The 22,019-nt window shown below is 44.5% G+C and overlaps 1 protein-coding gene across 2 annotated transcripts in view; it reads left to right on the top strand.

The window, feature by feature from the left end:
* RAB6A (RAB6A, member RAS oncogene family) overlaps positions 1-22,019 on the top strand; it is an 89,785-nt gene that overhangs the window by 30,460 nt on the left and 37,306 nt on the right. For both annotated transcript variants that reach the window (XM_065423301.1, XM_065423302.1), the window contains exon 2: positions 21,958-22,016. In XM_065423301.1, the coding sequence (XP_065279373.1) occupies positions 21,958-22,016 (59 nt within the window). The remainder of the gene's footprint in view (positions 1-21,957; positions 22,017-22,019) is intronic.

The raw sequence follows: 22,019 nt of genomic DNA, 5'->3' as shown, positions 1-22,019 counted from the left end.
CCAAACTATCTAATGTAGACCCAACCTTAGGTACTCCACCTCCCGGAGAGGCAGTAGCTATGTCAACAAGAGAAGCCCTCCCATCGACATAGCTCTGTCTACACTGAGGGTTAGGTCAGTATAAGTGTGTCACTCAGGGGTGTGGAAAATCCAGCCGCAGGCCTGGTCTACACTATAGAGTTAGTTGATGCAAGGCAGCTTATGTCGATCTAACTCTGTAAGCATCTGCACTAAAATGTAGCTCCCACCGATGTAACCCACCTACTACACACTGATTTAATAACTCCACCTCTGCGAGAGGTGAAGCACTCAAGTCGACGTAGTGTCAGCGTAGACACTGCATTGCTTACATTGACTGTTGCTGCCTTTCAGAAACCGTCCCACAATGCCCCACGCTGGCAGTTCAATTGGTGCAAGCGCAACTGATGAGGATGCGCACCGCCAACATAACTGAGGTGGACTTAATTTTGTAGTGTAGGCTTGCGCATAGATTCATGACTGTATCTTCAAGCTTAATTCAGCTGGGGCAATGGCATTCTCTTAGACTGACAGGCAAGAAGCATATGTGGCAGAACTGGGAGCTCACTTCATGTTCACACTTTCACAAAACACCCCTTGACTTGACTCAGACAAATCACATGTGGCCTTCAGCCAGACCTTGGAGACTTACACTTCCTTAGTCAGCAAATCTTCTTAAACCTCCATTCTTCCTTGTCTTGACTCATGATTCTTGGCCCAACCAGGATCTGATCCTTCCCAGCCAGAAAACTGCAATGCAAATGTTCATTTTCTGTGGTCTGGCTCTGCTAGTGCAGGCACCTACTTGGAAACAAGATTTAAAAATTTTATTAAGATGTTAAAAAAAAAAAAAAAAAAAAAAAGTGAACAGAGTTTGAGCATAGAAGTTTCTGGTTATCAGGAATAACGTACAGATTATCGAGGGTGCAAAGTTTGGTTTAAGATCAGGCGGCATAAGGAATACATAATCTGCAATATCCCCGATTGGGGGTAAAAGGTTGATGGGTCAAAGTACAGGCATTGAGATATGAGGGTATGAAGTTCATAGAGTGGCTATGTTTGGGTGTGGAGTATAATGAGTGGATATGATGAGTGAGATTTGGTGAGATTTAATGTTCAGGGAGTTTATGGTTCCAGTTCATATGATCCAACGGAGAAGGTCACTTGGGCTTGGTCTACACTTACCCCCCAATTCGAACTAAGGTACGCAACTTCAGCTACGTGAATAACGTAGCTGAAGTTCGAAGTACCTTAGTTCGAACTTACCTCGGTCCACACGCGGCAGGCAGGCTCCCCCGTCGACGCCGCGGTTCCCCCGTCGACGCCGCGGTACTCCTCTCGTCTAGCTGGAGTACTGCAGTCGACGGCGATCACTTCCTGGTTCGACTTATCGCGTCCAGACAAGACGCGATAAGTCGAACCCAGAACTTCGATTCCCAGCCGCCGAACTAGCGGCTGGGTGTAGACATACCCTAAGTCCCTTTCTCGTAGTGGGAGAATGATGTCACTCTGGCTCACGCCTCCTGCTACTGTCGGTGGCCGGTGATGTGCTTGATGTAGATGTCCCTGGACCATCGGATGGTGTCTGAGACCATGAGGCGCCGCATGAGCCGTGGATAGCGTCGACCGATCCCGCAGGTCCGCAGCAGACGCTCGTTGCAGGGCTCTGACAATCAGGGCGTCCATCTGCACCTCGTAGCCCTTTGCTCTCAGGGTGTCAGCCAGGGGGGCGTACTTTTCTAGCTTACGAGCTCGGGCTTTGCGAAATGCCGGAGTCCTGTTCTCAAAGGAGACCGTGACGTCAATGAGGATGATCTTTTTCTGGGCCTCGTTGGTGACGACCACGTCAGGTCGTAGCTGGCTGTCGGTACCAGGGATGGTGCAGTTCATGGAGATCTCCCCCAGGCATGGTGCGATGGCTTTCACCAGGCGGTTCTTGATGGCTTTGTGGCGCAGCTGCCAGGCTCTGGAGTGGGGTTTGCAGCTGCACAGGACGTGGGGCAGGGTCTCGTTGGAGTAGCCGCACTTCCTGCAACGCTTGTCTCGCTTCCCGTGGCGGACGGCTCCGTTGAGCGGGACGCATTTGAGCCGGGCACGGTGGATGAACCGCCAGTTGGTGAAACGGGTGAAGCCGCCCCCGGCAAGGAATACTAAACACCAATGCATCCTAATACACTAGGTTCCTCAAATGAGCTCATTTTCTCCCCTCCTCAGTTGTCTGTTTCCTAAAGGAGCTACTGGAATGTTAATCACTTGATTACCGGTTACTGGAGATAGGGGAGTAACTGGTCCCTTTCTGTAAATTATGGACGTGCTTAGCGGGAAAGCAGTCAGCCAACAAGTAGGCATGAAAATACTTGTTTACGTTGGTTATTGCCAGATTGACTGGAACTGAATCCTTCAGTCTGCACAGGTGACAGGAGAACAAAGTGTTTATTTCCTGCTGGCTTATCCATGGTTATAGCATTCTTGGTAGCTAGCTCTAAAATGCATGTTATTTCTTGCATATCTATATCAATTTACAGTACAAATGATTAAAAATCAGCCTTTGTGTGAGCAGTTAGATACTTTTTCAGTTTGGGAGGAAAACTCTGGTAATCTCAATGTGGCGATTGACAAATGGCTTTGAAATGGTGCCCACCTTCCTTTCTTTTTTTAACGCCGTTTACCTGCATGCAATAGTCCTAAGTTTCACTAACTTCTTGAGGCAGCAATAGAAATGAATGTCATACATTTTTTTCCAGGGTACCAATTGTGTAACTGATTAAGGTCCTTTGGGGAGAATTGTGATTCTCATGTGCATCTGTATCTCTTGGAGAGAGAAACGCTAAACTTGTCAGGAATGTAAATGTTAAACACAGGACCTTAATTTCTCTAGTTTATACAGTTTACATCTTCACACTCAAAATGGAGCCTGTCACCGGGCCAGTGCTCTGGAACTGCTCCGAAGGAAGCCAGTCAGGACTCTGGTGTAGCATGCCTCCCGAGCAGTGAGTGTGTCGAAGGCCAGGCAGTGGGGTCCAGCTCAGTCTGCTGTTGCTCCTTCTCCTGGTCTCTGTCGTGCTTCCTGGGCAAAATGTCACCTGGTCACATCCCCTCTTGGTTCTCAGGTTACAAGAGCTGATGTGCGGGCAGCTGGGCAGCCTCACCTGCCCCGAGGGCCTCAGAAAAAGTCTCACACCTAATTCCCACCACCTAGGCATTGGTGCTGTACGCAGGGAAACTGCGGTACACACAGTATTAATACAGGACCGTAAGGTTCACATGCAACATAACAAGGGGGAAAACCTCACTTTGTCACATCGCCATTACTTACATTCTTGGTCTTCCTTCTGTACTGTCCCTGTTAGCGTAGCACTTCGGGATAAGCTGCAGTTGATCATAAAGTAAATAGCCCTTTTTTTTTTTTTTTTTTTTTTTTTTTTTTTTTTTTGAGTGCGTTCATCTGCGAGGTAGATGTCATCCCTCATTATTTCATGCCATTTCACTCCACTCTGTTACTTCCCTTCCTGCTTGTTCTGCACCAGACAGTCATAAATATTCATGCAGACTTCCTGCCATCCATTTAGTCTTGTATACTTAGCTGATAGTCTGCTTAAAAAAAAAAAAACACCACTCAGGCTTTGTCTTAGCATATGAGAGCTGAAGGCTGCCTAGTGCTAGTGAGCTAATAGGTTAATGCTTAAACCTCTGGTTTTGTGGAGTTGCTGGGAAACATGAAGGTCTCTTGCGGTCTAGGATATTGCTCAGTTCTGCCTTATTTGGGGCACTTGATTTTTCCCTGTTAAAATCCAAGTTGATTAATTCAGAGAATTTCAAATATTCTAGCTTCTTTTTACTGCTTTTATTTCTAACCAGATGCAATAATGAATGTCTAGTCTCCTGTTATTTTTTTTTAAATAAATTGACTGCATCAGATGCTTGCTCATTTTTCTCACCTTAATGTAGCTGTTCTGACTTGTCAAGTATAGTCCATTTTGGATTAATCTTCTTTAAGGGCTGAGAGGCAACTAATTACAGTATCAAGAGAATAACTGTTAAGATTAGAAGGAAAATGGCTACTAGGTGCCATCAGTCAAGACTGTGTGATAAATTCTCCAGCTGTGGGATGGAGAGCCCCAGTGATGGGGAGAAAGGCGCACACACTCTCGAAGTAGCTTACAGCACTGGCTGTTTCATTCATTCTTCTGTCAGGTGGTGCACTTTGACTGAATTCACTGTCATCTTGTAGAACTCCCAGTTCTTGTGATGCTGGAAGAAGCAGTTCTGTTCTCACCTGGGGAAAGAACATGATGATAAATTTTAATGGGCACAAAAGGTAACCAGCTGTGAGTGTTGAAAGATAATGGCAGGGATAGTAACCCTGGAGACTGGAAATGTCTGAAGTGAGCAATACTTATCCTTCCAGTAGACATGTGCTTGAGGTTTGGGTGCCAGTACAGCTTCACATAATGGATTCATAGATATTTGGGTTTCTACAAGGTTACATTTTGTAGCTGCAAATAGCTCTTGTTGTCACTAGCTTCTGTAGAGCTTCTCCTCATGGCCACTGGTAAGTAATGAAAATTCAAGCACAAAACACTTAAATGCATCTTGCCTGTAGATCATTAGTCTGGCGCAGGGTGGCTACCAAGCGGATTGAATTCCAGTGATGCGAGTTCTCAGCTGAGGAATCCTTGGCACCAGATAGTGTTAAGACTTTACTTCCGCAAGCAAGTGCTGCCCAGCCAATCTCCGCTGCCACAATGACGTGTTAGGTGAAAGGTCTCTCATGTAGCTGGGCACCTGGCCATTTATGGGTTTGAAGATAATTACCAGCGCTTTGAATCATACCCAGTTATTGGGTTCATTCTGGCCCACTCCACGTGGGGGCAGCAGTCCTACGCTACTTGGGATTTCCATGTGGATTTTGTCGGTTGCCCCTAGGAGTCAGCCTTGACCGCAACAGACACACAAATGACTGAGGTCTGCGTAACAAGCACTTCAGACATCCAGAGTTAAAGGGAACTTTTCAGATGCTTGGAGCTGTGGACAGTTACCAAATGAGGGCAGGGAACAGAGCGTATGAATGGAATGGGAAGGAACAGAACACACAGGAAGGGCACAGCTCTGGCCTGTGAAAGGAGAAAGCGTGTTTGGAAGAAACAAAGGCGAGGGAAGAGAATCTACAGGGAAACAGGCAAAAATGGTAAAAGGAGAAAAATGAGACACTGATTTTAGGCTGGTGAATTTTAATAGATCTATTACCTAGACTGTTCTGTCAACTCTGTTTTTAACTTCAGGGGATGAGAAGGTGGGGAGAAGGCAGGTGGTGTAGCAGTCTGCTGCTGTGAAGGACTTGAGCCAGCCTACTTCTTTGCATGCATAATTGTAAGAGGCGATTCAGCTGGAGCAGGTATCTTCCTTTTGAATTGACACTCCAAAGGGACAATTATTCCTCCATTCTCCCACTCCCCTGAATTTGAATTCATGTGGACCCATTACTATATCCTTGCTAATTTGTAGAATTTATGATGGCAGTTTTCCGCCTTTCTGCTGTGCCACTAACTGATTGTGTCTGAAATAACTGCTGAGTCTGGTGAGATGTGCAGTGGATTTAAGGTCCCTGAAATACTGTCGCCATACAACACAGATTTCACTGTGTGCACGCACACATTGAACCAGTATGGGAATTAGTAGGACTGTGCCATTAATGTTTACAGGATATAAAATTCAAACTATAGGGCAGGCAGATAAACTTCAGATTTATCCTCTGGTTCTTTCTTCGTAGCCTTAATTCATCTTGGGTACTACAGTGATTGAGTGCTCTAGAAATACCTGGGCACTGGTTTGTCTAATTCCAAGGGCTTGTCTACAAAGAGAAGTATCCTGGAATAGCTACTTGGCATTAGCTTAAGCTAAAACGCACAAAGGCACTCCTAGTGTAGAATGAGTGCTCGCCACAAGAGCTAGTTGTGGAATAGCTGTGGCACTTTAAATTCACGCCCTAACTTATTTTGTAATAGTTTCCCTCGTGTAGCTTTCAGAATCTAGGCCGTTATCTCATGTTTGGGCTACAGCGATCTCTTTCTCTCCAGTCTGAAGGCAGGTTAACACTCCAGTAGCAAAGTCCATTCAGAATACTGCAGTCAGCATCTATCTTCCTAGTTGTTGTTGTTGTTGTTTTTGTGTGCCCCCCCCCCTTCGGTCCCTCTTGAGGCTTCCCTTTTTCCTCTGCGTTACAGGCAAACTTCTAGCTTTTACTTTTCAACACTTTCCCCAATTTAGCACCCTTGTCCTTACCTATTCTCTTATTACACCAGATTGTGACTCTTCCCCTTTGCTCTGCTAACAATGCTAGTCTCATCTACTCCCATAAGCATCTCTGTGATTTCTTCCCCACTGCCTCTTATCCATGCAATGCTCTCCCCAAATTGGTTCACACATATCCTTCATATCCCTTACGGACCACTTTTTAAGCAGGAGGACTTTCAGATATCTTAGAGAAAGGTAATGGTGTTTTTAGTAGTATTGGTAGTTTGGTTGGTGAAATGCCAACAAACCTCCGATAAGATGAAAAATGTATTGTATTGGCAAGCTTCAGCTCCGCAAATTCTCATTGGCCCACAGTTCCTGTCAAGTACAGGAATGTACCTGTTAATTACATCTGTCAGAGAGCGCATCACAGCATCAGCAGCACCAGAAAATGGCGATATTGTCCTTTTGACAGCATTAAATTGATGTATGCCCAGCGCAAGGGCTTATCTTCACTAGACTTTTTTTCTTTTCTTTTTTTACCTTGAGAGAGTTGATTTCCAGTTAACATTAACATGCCCGTAAAGGCTGGTGGGGACATTCCCCAAATGTTTGATGCAGACTATAAAATTGTTCTTCAGCCTAGGTCAGTGGTTCTCAAACTTTTTTTTTCATGGACCACTTGCAAATTGCTGAGGGTCTCGGTGGACCACTTAATGATCTTTCCAAGTGTTGTCTGTACCGTTAGCTAACTATTATAAAGTGCTTTGGATAAAAGCGCTATATAAAAAAAAAGTAATAGTTAATGTTTTTTGTTTTACAAATAAAAGCACACAACTCATATTTTAATATCAGTAGTTTTACTTTTCTAATGTAATGGATGTGCCCTCTCTCCCCTGCCGTGGCAGCCCGCAAGCTGGGGCTGGGAAGGAGTGGGGTCTCCCCGCCGCAGCAGTCCCTGAGCTGAGGCTGGGAAGGGAGGGGGTCTCTCCCCAGCAGCCGCAGCCTTGGAGCTGGGGAAAGTCGCCTTTCTCTGGCCGCCGCAGCCCTGCACATCCGAAATTTCCCCCACCCCTTCTTCTCACCCCACTGCCCCCTCCCATCTACCCCCTATTCCCCCCAAGGCCACCACCTCACCTTACATGTGCATCTTCTCCAGGGTCCCGGCACCTAATTAGTGGAGCCACGCCTGCGCAACTCCACTAATTAGGTGGGTGGCCCTTCATTCTCTCGTGTGCGGCTGCCCAGGCATGCACCTTAGAGGGAACTATTCACGGATCACCTGAATGGAGCTCACGGACCACTGTTTGAGAACCTCTGGCCTAGGTTGATCCTGCTTAATGTGGGTACCAGAAAGTGAAACTGACTAAATGATGAAATTGACTAGTCTAGTCTGTTTTTCATTGTCTGGGATGAATGAAATACAAAATCTGCAAAATGATCTTTATAATTCTTCTAGTTTTAATAATCATATATTGAGTAATACAAGAAAATGCAAGTATCTGATTTTTCTTAAATATGGATTTTAACCCCAAATCCATTTAACTTCTTGTATATTTGAAACTTATTGACTGACTTATTGAAAAGGATCTTAAATAACTTCTGAAAAAGGCAAATCTGTTTTTTACAGGAACGGGATATAAATTTACAACCCAGATTTTTAACTTGGCTGGGGGATGAATTCTCTGGAAAAGAAACCCCATTTACTTTGTGTTTACATATACAAAGAAACCCTCTGCTTGTTCAGTATGATGCAAGAACAAATATTATTGTGACCTTATACAGTTCTCTCCAGTGGTAACAGTCCATAATGTTCCCAGATTCTGGAATCAATGGGAGACCCAGTTCAATTCTAGAAACTAGTCTGGAAGGCATTCATACAGTTGGTTACGCACTGGGTGGCCAAAATATACTGTTATTACCTGATACTTAGACATTCAGTATTGCTCTTTCCTGTCCAAGGAAATAAACACTAACTTGAGTTGGCCAAAGATTTGTTACAGGTAACAATCTTGAAAATTAAAGATCACTTTTATGTTAGACACAAGACTCATTCTTTAGGGTGTGAAAACCACAAATTGACAGGGGTTAGGAATAAACGTCTATGGGCAGATTTATTACATCATTCTCCACTGCAGGGCTTTTCCTTTCTCTGCATCTTTTGCTACTGGCCACTGTTGGAGACAAGATACTGGATTAGATGGTCCACTGGTCTGATCTGGTATTGCAGTCCATTTACACAAGGAGAGCATCTTCCGAACAGTGAGAGCAATTTGACAATGGAACAGCTATTGAGTTCCATCAATGAAAAATATTTAAGGGTGAAAACTTCTGTAGGCAAAGCCTGTAGTAAGAAGAAAGGGCTGGAGTGCGTGAGCTGAAAGGTCCTTTTCACCCCACCGTCTGATAGACTTGTGCTATCCTCTTCATTCCTGACAAAATACAACTTTCATCTTAAGTAAACTTAGAAGCAATAATAAATTTCCTGTAATTAAGTAAATAAATGAATATTGGTTGCTGCTGGCTCTGTCAGCATCCACAAGAGAATCAGCAAGTTCTGCTTACTGCTTTGGGGAATGAAGCAGAATTTCCACTGCATGATAGTGGAGATTATAGAGGAGGATTTTTTAAAATAAGCTGCTTTAATCACTCTCATATTCCCGTTCTGCAGTGGGAGAGTGGGCTGACAAATCTAAAAATAAACTTCCTTGATGGCTGGCTCACATGGATCGTTTAAGTCAAGTATGAACATGCCCACCTTTGGGGTTTCTTTTTAAATGAGTCTAAAAAAGGCTTTCATGCATCCCAGTGTGCTGTGTCTTTCCGCTCAGCTACACTTCTTCCCTTTCTGTGGCTTTTATTTCTAGCTCTGCCATAGCTTATCTCTCGTGTTTCCATGCTCTCATCTTTCTGATCTTTGAGATCCCATGAATGTCCTGTATACTGAGGACTCAAGATTAGTTTGATATCAAAAATGAGAAAACTTCTAGGACTTGTAATTCACCATACTGCAGCTTTGTGAGTGTTGGCTAAAGTGCAGTGTCAGGTCATCTGATCCTGTCACGAGCTGAGTTAGACACAGAATAGGGTTAAATGACAATAAAAATGCCTGAGCCTTGCACTACAGCTGTCATTAGTGAAGTATACTATGGTGAATTATTAGTCCTAGTATAGACAAAAGCCAGTAGGAATAGCTTTAGAAATCCACACTGCAGATTCTACACTGAACTATCTTAGGTAGGATGGGCAACGTGTAGCTTTCTAAGAATCCACACCCTCCACTATCTCCCCTAAAGGAGACCAGTGAAGTGTGGTGACAGGGACTTAAGTTTCTGCCCTTTTTTGCTTCCTTACAAAGCCCACCTGAAAGGCTTTTAAAGTTTCCCTCTGCTTAATTTTTACCTTTAGAAATAACAAGAATGTCAAGCCTTAGTTTTTCTAGAGGAATTCTTGGAGGACCCAGAGAAATGGATTGGAAGTTTTCCCATCTTTTTACCAGAGAAGGCAGGGGCTATTGAGTCTTTCAACATATCCTTTTTTTGTCTCCCAGTTTTTCTCCAGGGTATGTGTTTGTGGGGGTGAGAGAAAAAAATAGGGGGTTATCAATATTTTGAGCGCTGAATAAAAACCTCTTCCACTCTGAATCAGGTTTCACTGCTCTCTGTCTCTGAGCTCTTAACGTTTGCCATCCCTGTTTTTCCTGGAAGACTTTGTGTAGGAAGCTTGAATTTCTAATTTAAAACAAGCAAACCCCTAAAAAAGGGACAGGAAGGATTGTCTGTCTTCATATATCATAAAGAAGCAAAGTGGCACAATCCCAATTTCTTTTTCCTTTGTGGGTCACTTTTAATTACTTTGCCCAAACTCCTTACCAAACTCCTGCCTGGCAACAAATGACCTTCTAATCCTGCCTTGGCAGGAAAACGATTTTGCATGATCTAATGGGTCTTTTCCATCTCTAATTTCTGTGAGTCTCCCTAGTGACTCATTATAGCATGAAACAAAGAGCACTTTTTGTTGCACTGCCAGTAGTGGCCAATAGCATATACTGTTAATGTGGGCAAAAAGGCATAGTAGAGACCTATTATTAATCAGTTTTATTAGTGGATGGCTCTTGTGCGGTGTCTACATCTCTAATATGCAGTGCAACGGAAGCAGAGTAACATAACATCTTTCAGGAAGCAGATAAACTTTAAATGTGCATGGTAATTTGTCTGATCAAAACTGTTAGAACCAGAAGCTTATCACCTTGACTTCATTTGTATCTGAATACTCCAGGAAATGCATGTGTCATTTGGTTCTAGTCTTCCTAACACAGGGCGTTCGTCAAATGGACTTGATCAGCTTTTATGTGCTTTGATTTCCGAACACTGATTTTTTTGGTAAGGAAGTGATCCATAGAAGAGGGCCAGTTTACAAAGTACTGTGTAGAGCAATTTGTTTCTTTTTAAACTTCGAAAAAAGCTTGATATTTTAAAAAAGCAATATAACATATAGGGGCTGAATGGCCTAAGTTAATGGAATGGGAGTAATAGAGCCTGGCTCAGCTCTAGCCTGCGTTAGTAATGACCCCAGGCCTGATTTACAAAGTTTTTTGTGTCTGTAAGTGCAGGTAGGCACCCGGGGGGGCTTATAAAAGCACCAAACTCCCTTTGAAGTCTCTGTAAGTTAGGCCCTCTCTAACATGCCACAAGGTGCCTGTATACACCTTTAGATACCTTAATACCATTGTAAACTTGGCCCCAAGTTACTCCCACCTTAGCCTGTGTGAAATGAATTGGCGGTCTCACTGGACAAAGCATTCATGCCACAAACTGCTGCTCCTTCTGGTACCCTTGTGGTCAGACTTAGCAGAGCTCACAGGCTGAGTGGGACATGGAGACTTCTGTCCTACACATCTGGTCTCTTGAGGTCAGGGCTGGGACATGCTGGAGGTGCAATGAGAAGGGAGCCTGCATTGCTGCTGTCCCTGGGGCTTTCACAAATACACTGTCTCCAGCACCTTTCATTAGCCGTGCTGCCTTAATCCCTTCCTGTAAACCACAAAGCATGCTTCCCACCTTTATATATTGTAACATGCTATTTTCTGGTTGCCCAGAGCCCTGCAAGATTGGGGCACTGAACTCTCACTGTAATGGAGTTGAGGCCATCCAGCTGCTCAAGTGATCCTGCCCTTTGATTGTTATGACGTGCAGAATGGTCACACCCTAGCACTATGCTTTTTAAGGAGACATGTACGCCAGTTCCCCCATGCAAGGAGCCTAATTTGATGTGTTGAGGAGAGCTGAGTAGTATGAGCAAGGAGGAGGACTCGTCCAAGTCCTGCCTGCTTGAGAGGGGAGACAGGACAGCACTTTAGGAGGCAGAGAAGAGTAGATCTGCCTTAGGGTGATCATCATCTGCTTTTAAAAGCCCTCTGGGAGATGCATTCTTACTGGCAAAGGCTGTATGGTCCTGCTTCTCTTTCCCACCAGTGAGTTGCTGCTAATGGAATTGGCTCCTGGAGCTGGGAAAACATCATCCTACCTCGTTTAAATAACTACTGGGGGGAGCAGGAGGGAATGTCGGTATCTTTCCAGTTCTGGCTTCTGCCTTCAATGCATTTGGCTTAGGTAAATCTTTTTTTTTTTTTTTTTTTGATTTAAAAAGATGCACATTTAATGCTCTTCAGGGGTGCCAGACGGAATATGAAGTCTTCTAGCCCCATGACATAAGAACATACAAATGGCCATACTGGGTCAGACCAAAGGTCCATCTAGCCCAGTATCCTGTCTTCCGACAGTGGCCAATGCCAGCTGCCCCAGAGGGAATGAACAGAACAGGTAATTACCAAGTGATCCCTGTTGCCCGTTTTCTGCTTATGGCAAACAGAGGCTAGGGACACCATCCCTGCCCATCCTGGCTAATAGGCCTTGATTTATCCATGAATTTATCTAGTTCTTTTTTGAACCCTGTAATAGTCTTGGCTTTCACAACATCCTCTGGCAAGGAGTTCCACGGGTTGAGTGTGCGTTATGTGAAAAAATACTTCCTTTTGTTTGTTTTAAACCTGACAGTTCTAGCATGACCAATGGTTCTGAAAGCTGCCCATCATCCCTCAGTCTTGACCTTCTTCTAGTCTCCCGGCCCATGTGATCCTTGGCTTCTGCAGAAACTGTCTGCAGATGTTCAAAGTGGTGGTGTCTGACACAGACAACTCCACTACTTCTTCTTAGCGTAAGTGCACCGTGTCTCAGGCGGCACATGACCAGGATTAATCACCGAATTTGGTCTGCTGGTTGGATAAATTAGCTTCCCCAGCTCGGGCCGGGTACTGATGGGGAGTGCAATGTGGACGCTGATCCAGGCCTCCCAACATCATCACTAGCAACAGAACTCAGGCCATCAGCTCATCTCGTACCACCAGACTGGCATCAGTATCTCCTACCCCCGTGGTTTGGACATCCTTTAGGGGAGGATCTATAAATGGAGTTTCTCTATGTCCTAATAAAGAGGAGAGGATGGAAGATGATAAAATACAGGTAAGATCTGATGAGAAACCGTCAAAAGAAAAAAAGAATCCCATTCAATTACATCTTGTAATGGAAGACAGCTAAAAAGTGACAAGTTTTTAAAGTGCTTATATACCAATGCTAGAAGTCTAATTAATAAGATGGGCGAACTAGAGTGCCTCTTATTAAATGAGGATATTGATAATAATAGACATCACAGAAACTTGGTGGAATGAGGATAGTCAATGGGACACAGTAATACCAGGGTATAAAATATATCGGAAGGACAGAACAGGTCGTGCTGGTGGGGGAGTGGCACTATATGTGAAAGAAAGCGTAGAATCAAATGAAGCAGTCCAGCACTGTAGCATTTATTTCACAAAGGGGAACTACACAAAAATGAGGTTAGTTAAACAGAAATTAAAAGGCACAGCACCAAAAGAAAATCCCTGCAAGCTGCATGGAAACTTTTTTAAGACACCATAATAGAGGCTCCACTTAAATGTATGCCCCAAATTAAAAAACATAGTAAGAGAACCCAAAAAGAGCCACCATGGCTAAACAACAAAGTAAAAGAAGCAGTGAGAGGCAAAAAGACATCTTTTAAAAAGTGGAAGTTAAATCCTAATGAGGAAAATAGAAAGGAGCCTAAACTCTGGCAAATGAAATGTAAAAATATAATTAGGAAGGCCAAAAAAGAATTTGAAGACCAGCTAGCCAAAGACTCAAAAAGTAATAGCAATATTTTTTTTAAGTCCATCAGAAGCAGGAAGCCTGATAAACAACCAGTGGGGCCACTGGATGATCGAGATGCTAAAGGAGCACTCAAGGACTATAAGGCCATTGAGGAGAAACTTAAATTAATACTTTGCATCAATCTTCACGGTTGAGGATGTGAGGGAGATTCCCAAACCTGAGCCATGTAGGTGACAAATCTGAGGAACTGTCCCAAGTTCAGGTGTCATTAGAGGAGGTTTTGGAACAAATTAATAAACTAAACCATAATAAGTCACCAGGACCAGATGGTATTCACCCAAAAATTCTGAAGGAACTCAGATGTGAAATTGCAGGACTACTAACTGTTATCTGTAATATATCATTTAAATCAGCTTCTGTACCAGACGACTGGAGGATAGGTAATGTGACGCCAATTTTTAAAAAGGGCTCCAGAGATGATCCTGGCAATTACAGGCCGGTAAGCCTGACTTCAGTAATGGGCAAACTGGTTGAAACGATAGTAAAGCTTCAGACACATAGATGAACATAATTTGTTGGGGAAGAGTCAACATGGTTTTTGTAAAGGGAAATCATGCCTCACCAATCTACTAGAATTCTTTGAGGGGGTCAACAAGCATGTGAACAAGGGGGATCCAGTGGATATAGTGTATTTAGATTTTCAGAAAGCCTTTGACAAGGTCCCTCACCAAAAGCTCTTAAGCAAAGTAAGTAGTTATGGGATAAGAGGGAAGGTTCTCTCATGGATTGGTAACTGGTTAAAAGATAGGAAACAAAGGGTAGGCATAAATGGTCAGTTTTCAGAATGGAGAGAGGTAAATAGTGGTGTCCCTCAGGGGTCTGTATTGAGCCCAGTCCTATTCAACGTATTCATAAACGATCTGGAAAAAGGGGTAAACAGTGAGGTGGCAAAATTTGCAGATGATACAAAACTACTCAAGATAGTCAAGTCCCAGACAGACTGCGAAGTGCTACAAAAGGATCTCTCAAAACTGGGTGACTGGGCAAGAAAATGGCAGATGAAATTCGATATTGATAAATGCAAAGTAATGCACATTGGAAAACATAATCCCAACTATACATATAAAATGATGGGGTCTAAATTAGCTGTTACCACTCAAGAAAGAGATCTTGGAGTCATTGTGGAGAGTTCTCTGAAAACATCCACTCAATGTGCAGCTGCAGTCAAAAAAGCGAACAGAATGTTGGGCATCATTAAGAAAGGGATAGATAAGACAGAAAATGTCATATTGCCTCTATATAAATCCATGGTACACCCACATCTTGAATACTGCATCCAGATGTGGTTCCCTCATCTCAAAAAAAAAAAAAAAAAAAAAAAAAAAAAAAAAAACAGAGAGAGAGAGGAATTGGAAAAGGTTCAGAAAGGGGCAACAAAAATGATTAGGGGTATGGAACGGGTGCCGTATGAGGAGAGATTAATAAGACTGGGACTTTTCAGCTTGGAAAAGAGACGACTAAGGGGGGATATGATAGAGGTCTATAAAATCATGACTGGTGTGGAGAAAGTAAATAAGGAAGTGTTGTTTACGCCTTCTCATAACACAAGAACTAGGGGCCACCAAATGAAATTAATATGCAGCAGGTTTAAAACAAACAGAAGGAAGTATTTTTTCACACAACGCATGGGAACTCCTTCCCACAGGATGTTGTGAAGGCCAAGAGGGTTCAAAAAATAAGTAGATAAATTCCTGCAGGATAGGTACAGCAATGCCTATTAGCCAGGATGGGCGGGGTGTTGTCCCTAGCCTCTTTGCCAGAAGCTGGGAATGGGTGATGGGATAGATCACTTACTGATTACCTGTTCTGTTCATTCCCTCTGGGGTACCTGGTATTGGCCACTGTCGAAAGACAGGATACTGGGCTAGGTGGACCTTTGGTCTGATCCAGTGTGGCCGTTCTTATGTTCACATGGAGCTCCTCACAGTTGGGAAAAGTCACCTGAGCAAGTCTGAAAAGGGGGAGACCCTTAAAATCCCCAGTTGGAGACAATTGACTTTTAGCCCTGAAGTGAACATAATTGACGATCACGTTGTATACTCCTTCAGGCAGAGGAGTTTGAGCTACAGCATGTGAATAGAACCTGGTTAGCATTTACCTTTTGTTGCATTCTCCAGATCAGGGCTAACCTTATGACTAATATGCAGAGGCAGAAAAAACTCCTGACACTGATTTTTAGCCTCCTTAATATTTTTCTGTCTTGTGCAGGTCAAACAAGTTCCCCAGAATCTGGGTCTGGTGCTTTGTATGAGAACGAATCTTGATTTTCTTTTCCTTTTATCTGGTTTTATTTGCTAGCCTTTCATCATTTCTAACAGCTCCCTGCTGTGACGTCCCTTACCTCATTATGCAGTTCAGCATGTGATTGCTGAATCTCACCTTTGATTTTCTTTATTTTGGAGAGTCACTAGAAAGTAAATCTAAAGCAGCTATTTTGGCTTTCAAATATGCTGTTGATAACTAAAGATTTTTTTCCCCTAACTGCCAGCTCACCGTACCATGTGTAGGCATTGCAGTGTTGGCAGGAGTAAAAAAGTAGCAAAATAGCAGCTGATTGGACTCTGAATACATGCAGTGAATATGTTAACAAGGTGCCATTTTATTTAGTCATTCTTCTGATCAGACCCTCTCTCTGTATAATTGGATATTTGTTTTATGGGTATGTTTTGACAAGCAAAAAAGGTGTGTTAGCTCTCCAGTTCATAGAATTTAAGGCCAAAAGGAACCAATGTATCATGTAGTCTGACAGGCCATAGAACATTATCCATTAACCCCTGTATTGAGCCTAATAACTTATGACTAAAGCAGATCTCCCAAAAAGGCATCCAGTCTTGATCTGAAGACAGCAAGAGATAGAGAATCTATCACTTCCCGTGCTGGTTTGTTCCAGTGGTTAACTACCCGCACTGTTAAAAATGTGGGCCTTATTTCTAATTGGAATTTGTCTGACTTCAACTTCCAGCCATTGGTTCTTGTTCTGCCTTTCTCTGCTGGATTAAAGAGCCCTTTAGTAGTACCTGCTACTTTCTCCCCATGAAGGTACTTCTACACTAGGGGTGGCCAAACTGCAGCTCACAAGCTCTATGCGGCTCTTTTACAGTTAAAGTGCGGCTTGCGGAGGCCCCGCTGCTCCATTCTCCATCTACTAGATGGAGGGGGGTGGTGGTTGGGGCTTCTGCCCTGCGGTTGGGAGGGGCGGGGGGGGGGGGGAGAAGGGCTTCTGCTCAGCGGGGAGGGGGGTTCTCGATGCTTTAGACCCGAGGGGTATGCCCAAACCCCAGCATGCGCCTCCCATGGGGCAGGAGCCCTGGCAGGCCCACCCAGCTCTCGAACTTCTGAAGATTATTGTATGCGATTCAAGAAGGTCAGTAAGTTTGGCCGCTCCTGTTACAGACTGTAATCAAGTCACAGCTCACTCCTTTTGACAAGCTTAACCGATGTGAGCTCTTTAAGTCTCTCGGTATAAGGCATTTTTTCCAGCCCATAATCACTTTTGTGGCTCTTTCCTGCATTCTCTCCATTTTTTTCAATATCCCTTTTAAAAAGCGGACACCAGAACTGTGTGTTCTGTTGTGTTTGTGTGTAACTATATGTAGTTGTTCCATGATCTGGCTCACTGGTGCCATATACCTCCCTTCTCTTACCTGCTACTCCCCTGTTTGTATACATCTAAGGATGGCATTAGCCCTTTTTGCCACAGCATTGCACTGGAAGCTTGTGTTGTCCCCTAAATCCTTTTTTATCTTAATGTGAATGCAGTGCCTTGTTAAGAGGCAGGCTAAGGTGTCTGAAAACTCATTGGTTGGCTGTGTTGTAGCCTAGAGGAGAACATGGGCTATAATAGAGCCGGCCAACGCTGCTTTAAATGTGTGAACTTGCCTCTTAATGAAGCTTTTGAATCTGATTGAGCTAAACATGATAGGGTATTTTTCCTCCATTTGCTGATTGAGACATGGCCAAAGGCTCACACCTGTCTCCTTTTCTGCTTTCCTCTGGATGCTTTTCTCACTGGTTTCCTTCATATTTCCAACCAAATTTCTGTATGTTCTGTGTGTTGATCTCTAGGCAGCGAGCCTCCCAGCCCAGATCACCAGACTCAGGCTAGTGGGGCTCATAACACTCTAACCCGAGCTGTGTGGACAGCTCTTTGAAGTTGTGGGATGGGCTGGAGCTCGGGGGCTAAAGTCTGGGGGCAGCGGGGGGAGGGAGCTTTCGAGCCTGAGATGCAACTTCAAAGCACCATCTACACAGCTATTTTTAAAGTGCCAGCACAAGCCCGGCAAAGCTGAGGCCTTGTCTACACTACCGAGTTTTGTCGACAAAAGTTATGCCGAAGATCAAAAAGCGCTATAATTACATCACTAGTGCATGTTCACACTATGCTCCCTCTGTTGGAGGAGCACATCCACACTTGGTGCTTTATCATCGATAGTGAGAGCAGTGCACTATGGGTAGCTATCCCACTGCTACTCGCCACCTTCTGCAGCTAGGCGTTGTGGGAAGGTGGAGTGGATCGCAGTGCATCATGGGTGTGGACTCAACATCCCATGATGCCGTTTTTTTCTGTCTCAGCATTCCATGGGCTTCCAACTCGTTTCGCATCATTTTTCAACAGCCCCTATTTACTGTGCGCCCACCGTCTCTTTCTGAAAGGATGGATCCCGCACTGTAATGAACACCTCGTGGCTCGTCATGCAGTATATCATGAGCTCCCAATCTGAACCGGAATCAGAGTTGCTTGCCCTATTGTATGCCATGGAAAGAAACAACACCAGATTACTTCTTTGCATTCACAGAGCAGCTGCGCACGGTGGACCGTCGCTTTTGGGCTCAGGAAACAAGTACTCAGTGGTGGGATCGCATAGTTATGCAGGTCTGGGATGATGAGCAGTGGCTGCAGAACTTTCGGATGCAGAAAGCCACCTTTCTGGAATTGTTTGGGGAACTCACCCCAGCACAGTAGCACAAGGACACCAAAATGAGACTGCCCTCTCGGTGGAGAAGCGCATGGCAATCGCTGTGTGGAAGCTGACCAATCCAGACTGCTCCCAGTTGGTTCCAAATCAGTTTGGAGTCAGAAAGTCAACCTTTGGGGCTTCGTAAATGCAAGTGTGCAGGGCCACTAATCGCATCCTGCTATGAAGGACTTTGACTCTTTGACACGTTCATGAAATAGTGGATGGCTTTGCGGCAATGGGATTCCCTAACTGTGGAGGGGCAATAGATGGAACACATATTCCAATTTTGTCCCCGGACCATCTTGTAATGGAGTACATCAGTAAAAAGGGGTTCTTCTCTACGGCATTGCAGGCACTTGTGGATCATCGCAGGCGTTTCACTGACATCAGCGCAGGGTGGTCTGAGAAGGTGCATGACGCACACATCTTCAGGAACACTGGCTTGTACAGAAAGCTGCAAGCAGGGATTTTCTTTCCAGACTAGAAGATTCCAATGGGGGATGTTGAAATGCTCATCGTGATCCTGGGAGACCCGAGCAGGATAAGCTAAAAAAGATCACTTACCAGGGTTCTCCTCTTCTGCGTCATGCACGCCAGAGACGAACTGCTGGGCCTGGCTAGACTTCTCTGGAGTGGAAAAGAGATCCTGACTCACTGCACCAACGACTACCCTGCCCTGGTCTCTACATCGTCCTCCAATTCAACGTCCTTATCCACGACTTCGCCCTTGGAGTTAAGTTCACGGTTGGCCGCCTTCAGTCCCACCAAAGTATCCACAGGGCTCTTGGCGGTGGAGGTGGCGTCACTGCCTACGATAGCATCCAGCTCCTTATAGAAGCAGCAGGTCTTCAGCACAGCACCAGAGTGATGGTTTGCGTCCCTTGCCTTCTGGTATGTCTGCTTCAATTCCTTAATTTTCGCTTGGCACGGCACCGTGTCCCATTCATAGGTATTGAAGTTCTTGCAGCTGGAGCGCAGCTGGGACTGGACAGCCTACTCTCCCCATATACTCAGCAGATCCCACAACTCAGCTGTGGTCCAAATCGGAGAGCGTTTGCTGTTTGGAACCGCCATGGTCACCTGGGAAAATGCAATATGAGTTCTCCATGCCGAGCAAAATAGGAAGTGGAATTTCAAAAATTCCCAGGCCTTTAAAGTGCGAGACACAGATGCCTGTGTACTTGGGTGCAGGACAGTGGAGTTCAAACTGCTGACTAGAGTGGTCAGGATGGGCATTATGGGACACCTCCTGGAGGCTATTTACAGTGACAAAACCAAGCGTGCTGTCTACACCAACGCTTTGTCGACCTAACTGCCACAAAAGGCTCTGCGCCTCTTGTCGAGATGGTTTTATTTTGTCGACACAACTCAGTAGTGTAGACTAGGCCTGAGTCTGTCAACCTGGGAAGCCCGCCGCCATAGGCAGTTTAGACTTGTATCCTGAGTCTCTCTGGCACAGCTATTACACTGCTCCATCTAGTGGGGCAAGGATTTTTATTGCTCCTCCCTCCCCCTCCCCACCATATTTTGACAGCGATGATCATTTTAGAAGCCTTTACCCTTCGTTGATGGCTTTGCTGTCTGCATTCAGCTTTGATTCTCCTCCCCCAAAAACATATTGTCACGAAACAGAACTTTGTTTAAAACCAGTCCTCTGTTTCAGGTGCTGTAAGTCAAGTGTATGTTCAGTGGAGACTGACACAGTTCTGTTCCTGAACTGTAAACTGAGATTGATGTGAAAACAGAACTTGAATTGCTGTGACTTAAGGGCAAAAGCAAACTGAACTCTGGCTCCATGGCCCTCCCTCTGTGTAAGGTGAATGAACAATAATCAGCTTGCTAAAAAGGCCATATCTACATTACAGGCGCTACAGCTGCATAGTTACGGTGCTGTGGCTATGCCGCTGTAACCCTATAGTGTAGATGTGGACTACAGCAACGGAAGAGGTTTCCTGTGCTGTAGGAACTCCATTTTCCTGAACGACAGGAGCTAGGTCAGTGGAAGCATTCTTCATTGACCTTGCTGTGTCTGCACCGGGGGTTACGTTGGCACAGCTATGGTGCTCAGGAGTGTGGAGGTAATGCAGCTCTCCCTTTTTCTCTGTTCTGCACCCCCTGGAAATCACTGCACTGGTGCTTGTGGAAGTACAACAGCGAAGCACAGTGCATAGCACTTGCTTAGCACTAGAAGTACAGTGCAAGGATTTTAAAATGCCAGACTGATGAGGCACAAGAAGGGATTTGGTTTCACCAGCCTAACACTCCTCCACCTCTATTTTCTCACTGACTCCTTTAGTCTAAACTGGCACAGAAATAAGAGCAAGTGGTGGACTAGGTAGAAAAGGAGTTTGAGAGTCAAGTCACTTGTGTCCTCATCCCAGCTTAGCCACTGACATGTGTCACTCAGAGGCTTCGTGTGCCTGCCTGATTTACAATGGGTATGTTACTACTTACCTGCCTCTCAGGGAGACATGAGCGTTTGACAGAGTGCTTTGAAATCTCTGGTAAATGCTATTGTAGCACCCAGTACTAATAAACATAGTGGTGGGTTTTGTTCATGAAAAATGCGAGACTAAGCGAAACGGTGTTAAGCAAATCCAATTTCCCCATAAGAATTAATGTAAATGAGGGGGTTAGGTTCCAGGGAAATTTTTTTCACCAGACAAAAGACTAGCTGCAACGGGCTGCTCTTCCTGCAAGCAGTAGACAAAGCAGGCGGCTGCCAAACGACGTTAGAAGGGAGCATTGCACAACTTTAAACGAGCATGTTCCCTAATTGATCAGCAACGTAACACCAAAACAACGTTAACCGGGACGACTTTAAGTGAGGAGTTACTGTATGCTGCAAGGGGTAATACACGTGTTGTCCACAAGGGTGGATCGAAGCTAATGTGGTGGTGAGGAGTATAAACTAGATCCTGTCCAGGCGTTTTGTGAGCAGGGGGCCTGCCAACTTCACCAGTGCATTTCCATCCTGTCTTGTGGTACCAACTATACTAATGTCTTTCTCCTGCACAGTGACTGCTAGTTACGTCATGTGCATGTGCAGTGTGAGTTAATGGAGATCAGAGGTAAAATTTTCAAAAGTGAGTAAGGCCAAGATGAACAAAGATGTTTAGGCTCATAACTCCCATTGAAATCTAGCTAGGAACCTAAATACCTTTGTGAATCTGGGCCTAAGTCACTTTTGAGAATGGGCACAGTTGGCTAAATTTTAAAATCAAACACAATAATTTGAAGTTAATGTTGTAGTTGGACTTATTATCTTTGCTTGCTTTTTTTGTGTGCATTTAACTTAATTTCTTAAATATCTGAATGGCTTTCAGAAAAATGATAGTGATTATTGCAACAATTACATCAACTGAGTTCCCTTTTGCCCTTGGCCAGTTTAATTGCATAGTATTGATGGAATACCAGTTAAAACTGGAATGCCGTGTTGGGTCACTTGTTCTAATTTCACACTAAAAACTGTTCCTTGAACCTGTTTTTCTCTTTTCTAGTGGGGAAGACCTCCTTGATCACCAGGTTCATGTATGACAGCTTTGACAACACCTATCAGGTA

Source organism: Emys orbicularis, chromosome 1 (genome assembly GCF_028017835.1).
Source record: "Emys orbicularis isolate rEmyOrb1 chromosome 1, rEmyOrb1.hap1, whole genome shotgun sequence".
In the NCBI taxonomy this organism is placed as follows: Eukaryota; Metazoa; Chordata; order Testudines; family Emydidae; genus Emys; species Emys orbicularis.
The sequence above is the reverse complement of the archived record's forward strand: the minus strand, read 5'-3'. Positions and strand labels throughout refer to the sequence as shown.